The 13,435-nt window shown below is 41.1% G+C and overlaps 1 protein-coding gene across 4 annotated transcripts in view; it reads right to left on the reverse strand.

The window, feature by feature from the left end:
* ADAM11 (ADAM metallopeptidase domain 11) overlaps window positions 1-13,435 on the reverse strand; it is a 78,169-nt gene that overhangs the window by 57,807 nt on the left and 6,927 nt on the right. For all 4 annotated transcript variants that reach the window (XM_042471843.1, XM_042471842.1, XM_042471841.1 and 1 more), the window contains exon 3: window positions 850-926. In XM_042471843.1, coding sequence (XP_042327777.1) covers window positions 850-926 — 77 coding nt within the window. The remainder of the gene's footprint in view (window positions 1-849; window positions 927-13,435) is intronic.

A 13,435-nucleotide genomic window follows, 5' to 3' on the forward strand; every position in this document is an offset into this window, starting at 1 on the left:
GATAAAGTGCTCTACTTCCCACTTAAAGCAGAAGCATCAAATATGAAGACATCAAGTTGCTCCTTGAATTACATCACTGGTGCATCTAGCCCAGTATGACCTATGCTCTTCAAGATCTCAGGCAGCGTCTTTTGCTGCCAAGATCCTTTTAACTGAAGCTGTTGGCAGTGACAGTGAGTGACTCCCATTTCATAGGGGTGGTGAATCCACTCCTGGCTTTAAAGAAGATTTCCAAGGTTCCCCAAATAGGTTCAGCATCTTGGAAAGCTCTCTTACAGCTGCATACCTGGAACAGATTCCCCATCCCAACAACTACCACTGGTTGCTCAGCATTATTAATACTGGGTCTACATGTTTTAATGCTCTGTCCCTTATTAAAGGCAAACAGACTTCCATGTTCCTGGAAAACCAAGCCATTACAAATAAATATTCTAGGCTAGCCTACTCTGTGCAATGGCCAGAGCTCAGAAAAGATACTTTGGGGGACTACAAGTACCAGAATCCCCAAGCCAACATAATGATGCTCTATGACATGTTCATTTGCTATTTAGAGAGTGGTGCATATATGTGTACATGTATACATTTCCCTCCTTTACTTATGATCTGAAATTATGCAGCCCCTGAAGGTTAAAGTTAAGGATTTCATCATATATGCATTACAGTTCCACTTTACAGTTCTGTTGTTCCTGCATCTTGGCTCCATCTGCCTGGGCGGATTTTCATGGCCACAAAATCACAGTCTGACCAATGTCTTCACATACAGCCCCCTTCTCTCACACACACACACATGCACACACTTGTTCCTGCACCTGAACCCAAAGGAGAGTAACCATCAATCAAAATACTTACTGGTTCAGTTCAAGGTCCAAGGTGAAGGCTGAGCCAAAAGCATGGATGAGGAAACTCACTTGGGCCAAATGTATAACCTAAAGGGAAGAGAGAGAGAGAGAGAGAAAGATGGGTCCTTCTGTGGCATTTGCTTTTATTTGCAGGACGTCAGCAGAGAAGTGGAGAACAGGGGGCCTTGGAGATGTCTCATCCATAGGGTCACCATGAATCGGGGTTGGCTCAAGGGCAGTTAACAACAACGAACTGGCTGTATAACTTATACATGTGTGATTCTCAAATTTTTACCCTTGTGACCCCCTTTACATCCATATATGGATGTCACACACACCTCTCAATGTAGTGTATGAATAAAAATATTTGTTTGTTTAGTGTGTGTATATTTGTACATTCACGTGTATTCATATTTTAACATTCTATAAGGAAATAGTGCTCCTTCTCCTACAGACTGAGAGACTCCAAGCGCTCTATTTGCTTTTCTATACTCCTCCAGGACAGAAAAGGCTTGTGAAGAGGAGGAAGAGGGATCAAGACTTCTGTCTCATGCCCCCTTTGAGCAACTCTTGCATCCCCCCGGATCTCACCCCCCCCCCTTTTGAGAATCACTGCTTTACATCAGTGCTTACAGGATTGTTCAGCAATAGCATTCAACACTCTTGCTTTGCAAATCTAAGTGCAAATTGTCTGATCGTATTAATTCCTTGTTACATCTACTTGCTTCACTCATCTTCTCCCTTCACTGTATTGACTTCCTCCTTGTTGAATTATAGATTGCAAATTCCTTGGTACAGAGGTGGGTGAGGCTTGTTATTAAAACCACTACCATTTACAATAGGGGACTGCGTAAAGAGGAGAGTGTCTTTATACATGTGCAGAGTGCTGTTTTCCCACCCCCATCGATGAGAGCCCCATACTGCACATCTTTTTTTTAAAAGCAAGGGTGAGCACTTCATAGGGCCTCAAGTCCAAGTGCCTTTGAGCTTCAATATGTTTAATTTTTTAAAATGAAGTAATAGATTTATGGACCCATGCAAGTAACAGTTTCCAAAGTGATTTTTTTAATGAACTGAGCAGGGCAGCCTTTGCAAGGAAGCACTGGCTGTGCCAACTGTAGAACAACAGCATGCTAACATGGCCAAATGACAAACAGGGTCAAGGGAACAAGCTAATTCCTTCCTTGGAAAATTAGCTTACTTGCTAATTAGCTTACTTGCTGTTCACCGCTATGATCTTTGGAATAGCAGTATATAAATAAAACAAATTATTATTATTATTATTGGAAAAGGAAGTAAATACTGTAGGTATATTCAACTATAGGCTTACCTCATATATAAGTTGAGGGCCAGTTTGGGGGTCAAAATTACGGATTTTGATATGACCCATGGATAAGTCAAAGGGAAAACCTAGGAGCATGTAACAAACTATCTAAAGGATTGAAGCAAAAAACTTGCAAGATTCCAACAGGCATAACTGTGCTGATACTAAAGGTTGGCTAGATGAGAGCATAGAGTGCAGTCAGTGCTTTCAGGAGAGATTGCACTCTTGGCTTTCAGCAGGGTATGGTTCCATTTTTAAAATAAGAGTTAAGGTACAGTACTTACATTGACCCATGGACAAATCAACTGAGATTTTTTTGGGGGTCCATTTTTGACCAAAATTTGTAGACTTATACACGAATATAAGATAGATAGATAGATAGATAGATAGATAGATAGATAGATAGATAGATAGATAGATAGATAGTGTGTACCAACTTGCTTCTAGCATTCACACCAGTGTGGAATACCACCTGGGATGTTGATCTTGGGAAGCAGTGAAGAGGGAGAACAAAGGTGAGAGATGGAGTTGATATTTTAGAACCTGCTGTCTGTAAGAGCTGGTGAATGCATGCACAAACTAATGGGATTGTGGAGTCATTTTTGTTTTCTAATGTGCATAGTAGAATTTATTGGACACATAAGATCTGCAGCTCAAGATAAAGTCCTATATGAGTCTAAAAGGAAGCAGCTCCTATGAAGGTTAAAGTAAGTACTGTATGTAGAGAATTTCATCATGAATGCATTACAAAACTGTACCTTGCAAGGAGATATTTAGAACAGCAAATTGTAGTGAGGAAACAGAGAGCTTGGTCTTTCCTTTCCATGGGTCCTGTGTCAAATCTCTCTCTTAGGCAAATTGATTTTTCCTTACAAAACCATCAGTGTTGGTCAGTACTGTATTTCATTCTGACACTTCCTACAGAAGGTAAGATACTCACAAACAATCAGTACCATCAGAACAATTTAGCTAACATCTGCAGGTATATGACAGGCAATGCCTAAAATATTTTGGATGTTTCCTAACGGTTGAGCATACCTGCAAGGTATTTGGGTTCAGAAATTGTTTTTACCATGCCTGGGTTCAGACTTGGAATGTGTGTGTGTCAAGTAACAAAACAATGAGTGTTATTTTCCTCGCTTTCTGACTAAACATGTTCCACCACTGTGATTATGGGTTTCCATGTCAGAAGAAAGCTGTTGCTTTGCTCTCTCTTGGGAATGAAATGTGTATTCTCTAGAACAGAGATGTTAAGCCTGGGGTGGTGGTGGAAAAATTTGGGGAATCCCTCCTTTTTTCTGTCCCCCCCCCCAAAAAAAACCATTATCAACTATTTTCCTTTAGAATGATGAATAAAATGTTTAAGACAGGTGTTCACATATTTACTCCCCCAGAATCTTTTCTAAAACCTATTTAAGAGAGAGATGACTATGTAGGACATTATCTAGTCATTACAATTCCTGGTTTTCTTTTGCTCCTTCTTAGTTGTTTTGATGAGAATGAGTGTGTTTTGTCTGCTTGGTACTATAGAGAACCAGTGGAGACAAAATAATGTTCTTTGTTTTAATCATGTTGATGTTTTTGTCTGTTTTTATGGGGGGTGTTTTGTTAAGTTTTGGCCAAACTGACAAATCAAAAGGGATTCCTTACAGCTCTCGTGTTCCTTATTGTTCGGAGCTTTTTAGCTCCATTTGTCACAAAATATAACATTTTTATAAGTTCAGTTGGTAATTATATTCTAAATAAACTGCACTTTTAATATATCACAAATGATACTTCTGTGCCAAAGCACGTTGCATATAATGTATTTTATGTTCCTAAAGTGGCAATATTACTTTCGGTCTGTAAAGGGTGCTAATACTGTGTTTTTCTATTTTTCTAAAAAATTTCTTTTCCCCACCATCCAAAAAACTTCCCTCCAGGGCTTGAAGACATCTACAAATTTTACATCTCTACTTTAGAATAGGAACTGAAGTCTGAAAAAGTTGCCAGTAATTTGAATAGATTGAGACAGATGTTAAAATATCCATGCTTCTGGGACTGCAAGATGTACAGCTGATAAACAAGGCCATTTGAATATAATGACTAATAGTTTCTGGTTGACCAATCCTTTAGACCAGATTTGGGCCACCTTTGGCCTTCCAGATTACTGGACTACAACTCCCATTGGTCATGGGATGCTGGGTCCATGGGGTTTGGACTACAGCTCCCATAATCTCACAATATCTTTGTCCATAACAACTGGAGCTGATGAGTGCTGAAGTCCAAAATGTCCAGAGCACCAAACATTCTCCATCCCACCCTCATGCAAGACATTTTTTAAAGTAATGCTAGTGTGCCCAGTCCTAGCTTTTGGATCCCCAGTGGAGACCAATGGACACACACAGTTAAATGAATGGACACACACAGTTAAATCCTGCAAGTTACTGAGAAACAAAAATACAAATAATCCCCAAATATATCTCTTTTGCAGTCTCAGAGCACTTGTGTTTTTCAACCAATTTTTTAAAGCTTTGAAAAGCATTCTGGGGTGTTTTCTTCTTTTTAACACAGGTAGTGTATTTTCTGGATGATAAAAATTGCTAAGATATTGATGTGTGTATATGTATTTGCAGCTCTGTATTGACTTTCTCCTTTAAAAGAAAAGAAAAGAAAATCACTTTCACCACAATCCCGATGACAGGAATGTATACAATACAGAGGTTTACACGCATGACCCTTCCGAATAGGAAAATCGGACAATTACTTTTGTTTAAAAAGGCCCTGCTCTCATCCTCTTTAAAACATTCTCAGACAGTGATTATCATCACATCTTGTAGCAATGAATTCCATAAACTAATGATATATTTTGCCAAGTACATCCTTTTTTTTTCTGTCCTGGATGTATTGGCATTGACGGCATGCAATCTAGGACCAAATTCCAACACCAAAAGAAAAAACAAGGGGAAAAAAGTATCCCTTGTATGAAGAACAGACAAAGTCAACCCAGACCTCATACAAAGCCTAGGGAAGGCAAGAGCTAGGTGAGATCTTGGCACGAAGGCGGGTGTTGAGTAGAAAGGGTTGTTGGAGAGACTGTGGGAAGGAGGCAAATTAGTCAGCAACCTAAAAGCTTTTGGGACTGAGCCCTGGCTCAAATTAAGCCCTGCTCAAATGCTGCAGCAGCAAATTGGGCTAATGCAATTTTTGGCTGTGTAATGGAAGAGAGCATGGAGGACACGAGGGTGACTAAGACCGAATATGAAGCTCACTTAAAGCATTAAAGCTAGTTCAGGTTTTGCTGTTATGCTCTCTCTCTCTGTCTCTCTCTCTCTCTCTCTTAAAGATGGGTGAGACAGAGAAAGGAAATGCAGAGTGAAGTTACAAGAACATTTCAAGGACTGAATAGCAAGATTTCTAGGGCGAGAGACGTTCAACATATTTAGCTGCAATCAAAAAATGACAAAAGAGAAGACACTTTGTACATTTCAAACATAAGAAACATTTCTCATTGGATTAGTTTTGGGCAGCCAATATACCTTTGCATAAACATGCTTCAAATTCTGATTTACATATGAATTCAGTGGCCAAATATTACCTCAACTCCTCCCCAACCCATCCTTTATCATCCATATTCAATGGGCCCTCCACATTCACTGGGGTTAGGGGCTCAGGATCTGCATGAAAGTGGAAAAAATGTAAATAAAAAGCATATTTATTTTTACCAAGAGAACTTTTCTAAGAATCTCTAGGTCCTCCAGTGCAACTCTATTCTCAACATCTACTGGACGCTGACCACAGAATTGTGCTGGAGGACCTATAAATGCCTAGAGACGCATCTCTCTAGGAATCTCTAGGTCCTCCAGCACAACTTCCAGAACCTGACCACAGAGTTGCACTGGAGGACCTAGAGATTTCTAGAGACAACATAGTAATAAAATCTGTGAATAATGAAATCCTCAAAAGTTAAAGCCACAAATGTTGAGGGCCAACTGTACACACACAGGAGGATTAAACATCTAGTGCACAGAATCCCCTATGGGCAAGCAAAGGATGGAGAATGGACCAAGAAAATCATAAAGAAACTGGGGCAGGAGGATGATTGAAAGACCCTGGGACACCATGTCAAGCACAAGCTGTTGTAATTTAATGCAGCAATCTTGAATCTAGCCTCTGAATTAACCTGAAGCCACTGTTGTGTAATGTTTTGAGTGCTGGACTATGACTTGGGAGATCAGGGTTTGATTCCTTGCTCAGGCATTTAAAAACAACAACACTGGGTGACTTTAGACAAGTCGCACTCTCTCAGCCTCACAGATGGGAATGGCAAATCCCTTCTGAAGAAACATGCCAAGAAAATCCTATGATAGGATCACCTTAGGGTCACCATAAGTCAAAAATACTTGGAGGCACATAACAACAGGGTATGTATACTGGGACTTTCAAAGGGCCCATTCCAACTTACTGGAAAATCCGTTTCTTGAACCGATTCCTGAAACTGCTTCTGAAAAAACGTAGTTCCCACTGTGTTTGTGCCGGTTTCAGGAATCGGTTCAGGAATCGGTAAGTGGCGGGGGTCAGCTTGTTGGTCTGCCCCATCTCTGGCCTCTCCTGGCCCCAAAATCCCTGGTCCAGCCTCCTTACCAGTTTCTTTGACTAGCGACTAGCTTCTCTGCACCTTTATTTAAATTTCCCGCAGGCGGGGAAGCCAGAAGGAGGTCGCAGAGAAGCCGGGGGAAAGCCGGGAAGGAGATCACAAGGCTTCCAGCTTCTCTGCGACCTCCTTCCAGCCTCCTTGGCCATGAGAAATTTTTAAAAAGACGCAGGGAAGCCAGTCAGCAGCCAAAGAAGCCAGTAAGGAGACTGGGCCAGGGATTTGGGGGCCAGGAGAGGCCAGAGATGGGCCAGGCCGGGCCGGGCTGCCAGTGGGAACCAGGGTGGATTCAAGTCCGATTCAAATCTACCTGGTCCCCACTTGAGCTGAATCAATTTATTAATTGGGCAAAAAAGGGCAGAAAGCACAACCCCCCTTTCTGAATCGATTTCTAAAATTGGATTCAGTGGGAACCATGCCCCTTTAACCCAGATCCCAATCCCAATTTAAACGTAGTGGGAACAAGGCCTAAAAGTGTTTGAAAAACTCCATGTTGTCATTTGTCCATTTTATACTGGTACATATGAAGTAGTGCAAACTGACCAAATGATGGGGAAGGAAGGAAGCTCACAGCCCATGGGACATGGCACTCTTGTGCATGAGCATGGCAGTGGTTCCTTTACATGAAGCCCTGGCATGGAGGAGAAACTGGAGGAGGGACTGGGAATTAAAATTAAGTTCTAGCACTCAGGTTAAACTCGGGTCAAATGAACTGGGCAGACTCTCACAGAGAGGATGCTGTGAAGTGTGGAATTATAGAGGACTGTTGCCTGACAGTCCTCTTTTCACAGAAGTTATAATCAGTTTAATCAGTATTTTCACGGTGATGAAGTGAGTGGACACCAAACTGAACACCAAATTCCCTCTTAACTAAACTCGTAAATTTTGGTTGCAAGCAAGACTTTTATTTTCTTCCACTTTTCCTCTCATGCCATCAAGTTGGAAATCAAAAATGGGAATTGATTTTGTGCTGTGTTGGGAATGAGACAGTCTAGCACACAATAAATTGTTAGACTGCAGCACCCGTCAATCCCATCCAGCATAGCCACAGATTAAGAGCGATCAGGGGTCCAGTCTAATGGCATTTTGCGAGCAACATGGTCCCCTTCCCAGCCAATATGCAAATATATGTGTGTATATGAAAACTTGGAGTGGTTGTTAATTATTTTGAATGACATAGTGGAAAAACTCCTATAACTAACTTTCCTGAGTAAACTTGGGAGAAGATGTTGGATGAGAGCAACAGTTAACGGACAGGAATGAGCCCTATTCACAGTGAAGAGAAGTAAGCTGGCACCAGAATCTAATGGAAGAAAGCAAGGATATAAAATGCACCCAAAAAATGACCAAGGGAATGTGAACAAATCAAATGGAAATTTTCCAAATGTGAGCAATTTTCAGTGTCTCACTCTTTACAATGCTTGAAATTTGGGGACTGAAGGAAAATTATGGGAGTGAGGAGCACACAGAATTTTCATTTGGAGGGGCAATGTCCTATTTTGCCCCATTACCACAACTACACTTCTGATGGTACCAAGTCATTCAGAATGGTGAAAGCCTAACACAACTACAACATGCTCCTGCAAGATCTGTTCAGCCTGGATGAATGGGGCAGGTGGATGGGCGGTGGAATTGGCAAATACAGTTCATCGTAAATCACACTTGAACAAACTTCCTAATATTACATACACACTGGTGGTACTTGAACTGGTAGTAACTAAGCAGAAAAAGGGGTCTTGGGTTACAGGGAACAAAAGCTTTCTTGCATGCTTTGTTAGGCTGATCATGTTTCAAATCTGAGTTCAGAGACTGTCATACTGGAACTACTACATGCAGCTTTTAAAGCACGATTGGACCCAGAACAAAAGCCATGTGTCATAGTTCTTGGGTGGGGGGGACCTGTAGCTGCTGTGTCCCTTTTCACTGATGGGAGAAAACTGTCAATAAACTCACAATTACACTAGTCCCCAGGAGTGAAATGTCACTGCTGAGGCAGTTGTGATATTGACAGTCATATAGTGTCAGTGTCCCTCCTCTCCTCCGTCCCCCCTTCCCCATCACCACTCCCAAGCAACCTGATTGCCTTGGGGGGGCATTACTTAAAACTTACAGAATTTGTGAAAAAGTTAAAAGAAAATTAAATTTAAATTAAAAAACCCACAAAAGACATGCTGGGTAGGGCATAGGGCAGGGGGGTCAGGGAGAGTCAGAAAGAGCATGTGATGGCAGGAGCAGCCCCAGTTGTGCAATTGCAAAGTTGTTTGATATTGGCTGCCCTAAAACCAGTACTGTATGTTTCAATTTTTAAAAAAACGGACATGATTGCTGTGAGTTCGGGGCTTGTGTGGTAATGTGCTAACTGCTCATTTGAAGAGATCTAGTGCACATTATAACTAGTGTCTTTTGTGCCCTGTAATTCCATACACAAACAAATATACTACCTATGAGATGCATCTCTCTGGCTCAGCCTGCAAGGGAAAACTAAATGCAAGAAAATAACCCTTATGCTTTCCAAATGCAACTTAAAAGTACACTGGCATTTTGTTAAAACTGGGATAATGCCCAAGCCTGCTCCTCTTTTGCTCAGTTGGAGAATTCTCAACCTCTTGGTTAAAATAAAAATGAGATTTCTAGCTTTCATTATGGCATACATTAAGCCAAATGTCCTCATTCACAGGGTGATGCTTAGCACAGATGTGCATTTCCAAATTCTCCTTTACCCCCACACTTCATTGAAAAGAACATGTAAAAAGTCAGCCTTGTTTAAAGTAAGCTCTCTTCACTATACATTAATACTTCTTCCTTGCAGCTTCTACCTTTTTAGTATATGTTCAGTCCAGAATTATTTATGAATTGATCCCCAGTAAATCCATTCCCATGGGGGAGCAGAATTAATTACTAGTATGCTTTTAATTTCTTGTCCCATTTATAACAAAAATGAAAGGAAGCAATAATCAAACCTCTTCCTAACCAATGAATAAAATTAAGAGACACTTCACCTGAGCCATGTTGAATAGAAGGAAATATGCAGGGAAGAAGCTTTTAACTAAAAGTACAATTACTCTTAATAACTACAAGTGTAATATCCCAGTTCTTGAAAGTACCTTTTCTTGTATATAAAAAATAAATAAATTAGAAAAATGTCATCAATACAAATCATTTTTAAGTGGAAAGACTACAGAGTAAACACTGGGACAAAAAAAACCCTGCAATAATGAAGAGGGCCAATTCCTGAGTAAACACCTCTAATGAAACTACCTTATATGCTCAGAAGAATTTGTCTTTATTATTCACATTATTTATTTATTTATTTATTTATTTATTTATTTATTTATTTATTTCTCTAGCCATTCCTTCAATTAACTCATTTCTATCCTACTCTCACCAAGTGCAATAAAAGGCTGTCACAACATTGAGCAAAGTATAGTCTACAAAATTGGAGAAGGATAGCCACTGCAAGTATTTTAAAGTAAAATAAAATAGACTGTTTTCTATCCAAAAACTATGCATTTCATGGATCCGTGCCATGTCCAGCCTCATCAGAAGATGGAAAAATTCCTTACAACATCCCATACAGCAAGGCCCCATATAGCAAGGTGGATTCTGGGAAATGAAAGCAAAAAAAAGGAAATGTCCCAAATTCTGGACCACATGGTTATTTGGCAATGTAGTTCCTGGAGAAAACCGGGAAGGAAAAAACAATCACAAGAGAGGGCCTGTGGTTTGAACCACCTCCCCGCTGCAGTTAGTTGTGCTTGCAGGCATTGTGCTGCATTCCCACACACATACCTCCATCCACCACCAGCAGCAATTCTACCTTTGCTTCCACCGTAGATGAGTGATTATCTTATTCATTATGGATGAGATCTTCTGCACACCTCCCATTTAATCTAGCTTAACACTTGCATACACCTACAGTAGAAAGAGTTTAATGGAATCCATTAAAGAGATTTTGAAGAGAAGGGGAGGGGAGAGAAAGTGTGCAGCGGAAACATTTAGAGGTGGAATTTTCTGAGAGGGAACTGTGTGCAGAGGGCATGGAAGAAGCCCTCTCACCAATACCTTGCTGATCTTCCCCTCTAGGCACTGATCTCCTGTGCCTGTGCCCAAATTCCTATGGCAATTTTTGCACCCAAAGAAGCGCATACAGTTTTGTTTTATACGTTTTAAATAAACACAGCTTTCATTTTACAGGAAAACAGTCACAGAAAGGATCGTGTCCCCATCTTCAGGAATATTACCCAGTTTGGATACCTAATCCAGTAACTCAGAGAGGCCCTAAACCTTTTAAGTTCCTATTAAGAAAACAATCGATAGAAATGTTAGGAGATCCAATTATGGGTCTGTCACATCTCATCTCAGTTGGCCTTAAGCCAGTAACTCTCAAACCGTGTGCCATGAAGGAATTGTTTGTGTACAATGAGATATTGATCAAGACATTAAAAGTCATGGCAAACCCAAAGCACTCATTCACAAAGGAGGTTGCCTAATGCATCTCTGTATGATGTACCACTCTGCCCTTGTCTTCTTCTGTTAGTCTGTGGGGTTTGCACAGCAGAAGGCATTTAATGATTTGATCTCAGCCAATACCAAGGTTTACCTGTCCTTGGGAGAAGCTACCTGTTGCGTCTGTCCATAAGTCACTGCTCTGGGACTGACTCCTTCCAGCTGGGAAGTATTCCCCAAACAGAGACCCAGGCAGAAACTAGGGACTTTTTCACACGGAGAACATTGGAAGGTTAAAGTTAAAGACACCAGAGCTCCACTATAAGAGCAGAACATTTTCCTCTTCACTTCTCTGGATCCTGGCTATATTTGTTGAACTTATTTTCCATTCAAAGCAGTGTTACTTGACTGCATTCAATTCAGAAGAAACAAATTCAGTTTATTTATGGCTCCAGATTAGCTTTTTTATTGCCTGAAATTGTGAACTTTTTGTGTCCTTTTAAAAAAAAATAGGTTTTTGCAATTGTTCTCACATCCACTTGCAAATGCTCGCAGACAGCAGTTTGCACAGAGCAGGCAGAATCCATCTGTCCCCATCTTCTGATCCCTTCTGCTCTCCCTTTTTGGACACTCCTCCCTTGCCTTTGCTTCCAAACTCTCTGTTTGGAAGCTGGAGAGTTTTCAAAAGTAAACTCAAGTGCTCTAGCGTGAGAGATATTTTTAATTTTCAAACACTAGATGCACACTATGGGGAAGGGGAGGATGAAGAGAAATAAAGGGGAAAGGAGAAAATGGTTTTAGCAGATAGGAACATTTGAGTTTTGTAAAAATAAAAATATTATAGCAAAAGAGAAAACCTCTAAAAATATGTCAAGTGCTTTAGCATCATAGCGCTAGACCAGCGATTCCCAGAGTGGGCAGTACCTTTCCTTTGGAAAGAGGGAACAGGAGGGGGTCTTCAGTCAAACTATTGGTGCACAAGAAAGACCATGGAAACCAGCAGCCTTTAAAATCATGATGGGTATATGGGTTGAATGATCCTTCTCTTTCCCCATAAAACCACCATGCAGCCTTGCTGATCACTTAGTGTGATGGTGTCTCCCACGCTTCGGCTGCCTGTTATGAGCTCACTTCTGCAGTACCATTTTGGGGACAGATTGATTGGCTGAAGTGAGGCGTCAGAACATGTGGTGAGTGGGAGAAGAAATGGCGACAAAAAGGAGCTTTCATATTTGGGACCCTGCTTAAGCTTTGTGAGTTTTGCTGGGACTTGGTTGGCAGGTAGGAGCTGCGCTGCTAGTCCTGTTTTTTTTGTCGGCCAGGCCAAGAGAAGAGGTAGCAGAAGAAACAATGTTGGGGAGAGAGGACATGAAGCTGTGTGGGAAAGGCAAGTCTAAGAAACGAGGGAGAAGTGTATCCAAGGTCAATTCTTCAAGTGTAAAGTCGAAGGCTTTCATGGCCGGCATCCATAGTTTTTTGTGGGTTTTTCGGGCTATGTGGCCATGTTCTAGCAGAGCTTCTTTCTGACATTTCGCCAGCATCTGTGGCTGGCATCTTCAGAGAATGCTTTGCCTGGAAAAATTGGGTGTATATATTCTTCAAGTCCTTCAATTCTGTTGCCTCTCTCAGATTGAGAGTATTTTCCCGCTGGGGAGAAGGTTCTCCCTTTGCATCTGGTCCTCTTGGAAGCAGCAACCAAGCAGCCAGTTGAGCAGCGACTGAGAAGCCTCTTACTCACACTGGCCTTTGCAAAGAAACATGGGTGAGAGGCTTCTTAGTCACTGCTCAACCAGCTGTTCAGTTGCTGGTCCCAAGATGACTGAGTGCAAAGGGAGCCTCATCGGTTGCTTTGAATTTGCAGTAGACAGTAGACCTAATATCAAGAAATAGGCATCGGTGGGCACTAACATTGTCTCTGAAGAGGTAAGGAGATGGTAGCACAAAAATGTTTTGGGGGACCACTGTGCTAGACGAACAGTGTTGGGGGAAAAATATAAGGGGAAAGGATAGAGGAGGGAAATGGTTTTAGCAGATTGGAAACTGGTCATTTTCAAATGAAGTGCAAAAGCATGAAAGGTTGACAGCCACAGCCCAAATCACTGCACACAAAAGGGCTGCCTCAGATCAAAAGAAAATGAACTACAGATGTATATGTATGTGGATGTCTTTTAAAGTAGATAAATAATAGAAAGA

The sequence above is a fragment of the Sceloporus undulatus genome, chromosome 6, assembly GCF_019175285.1.
Source record: "Sceloporus undulatus isolate JIND9_A2432 ecotype Alabama chromosome 6, SceUnd_v1.1, whole genome shotgun sequence".
Taxonomy (NCBI): domain Eukaryota; kingdom Metazoa; phylum Chordata; class Lepidosauria; order Squamata; family Phrynosomatidae; genus Sceloporus; species Sceloporus undulatus.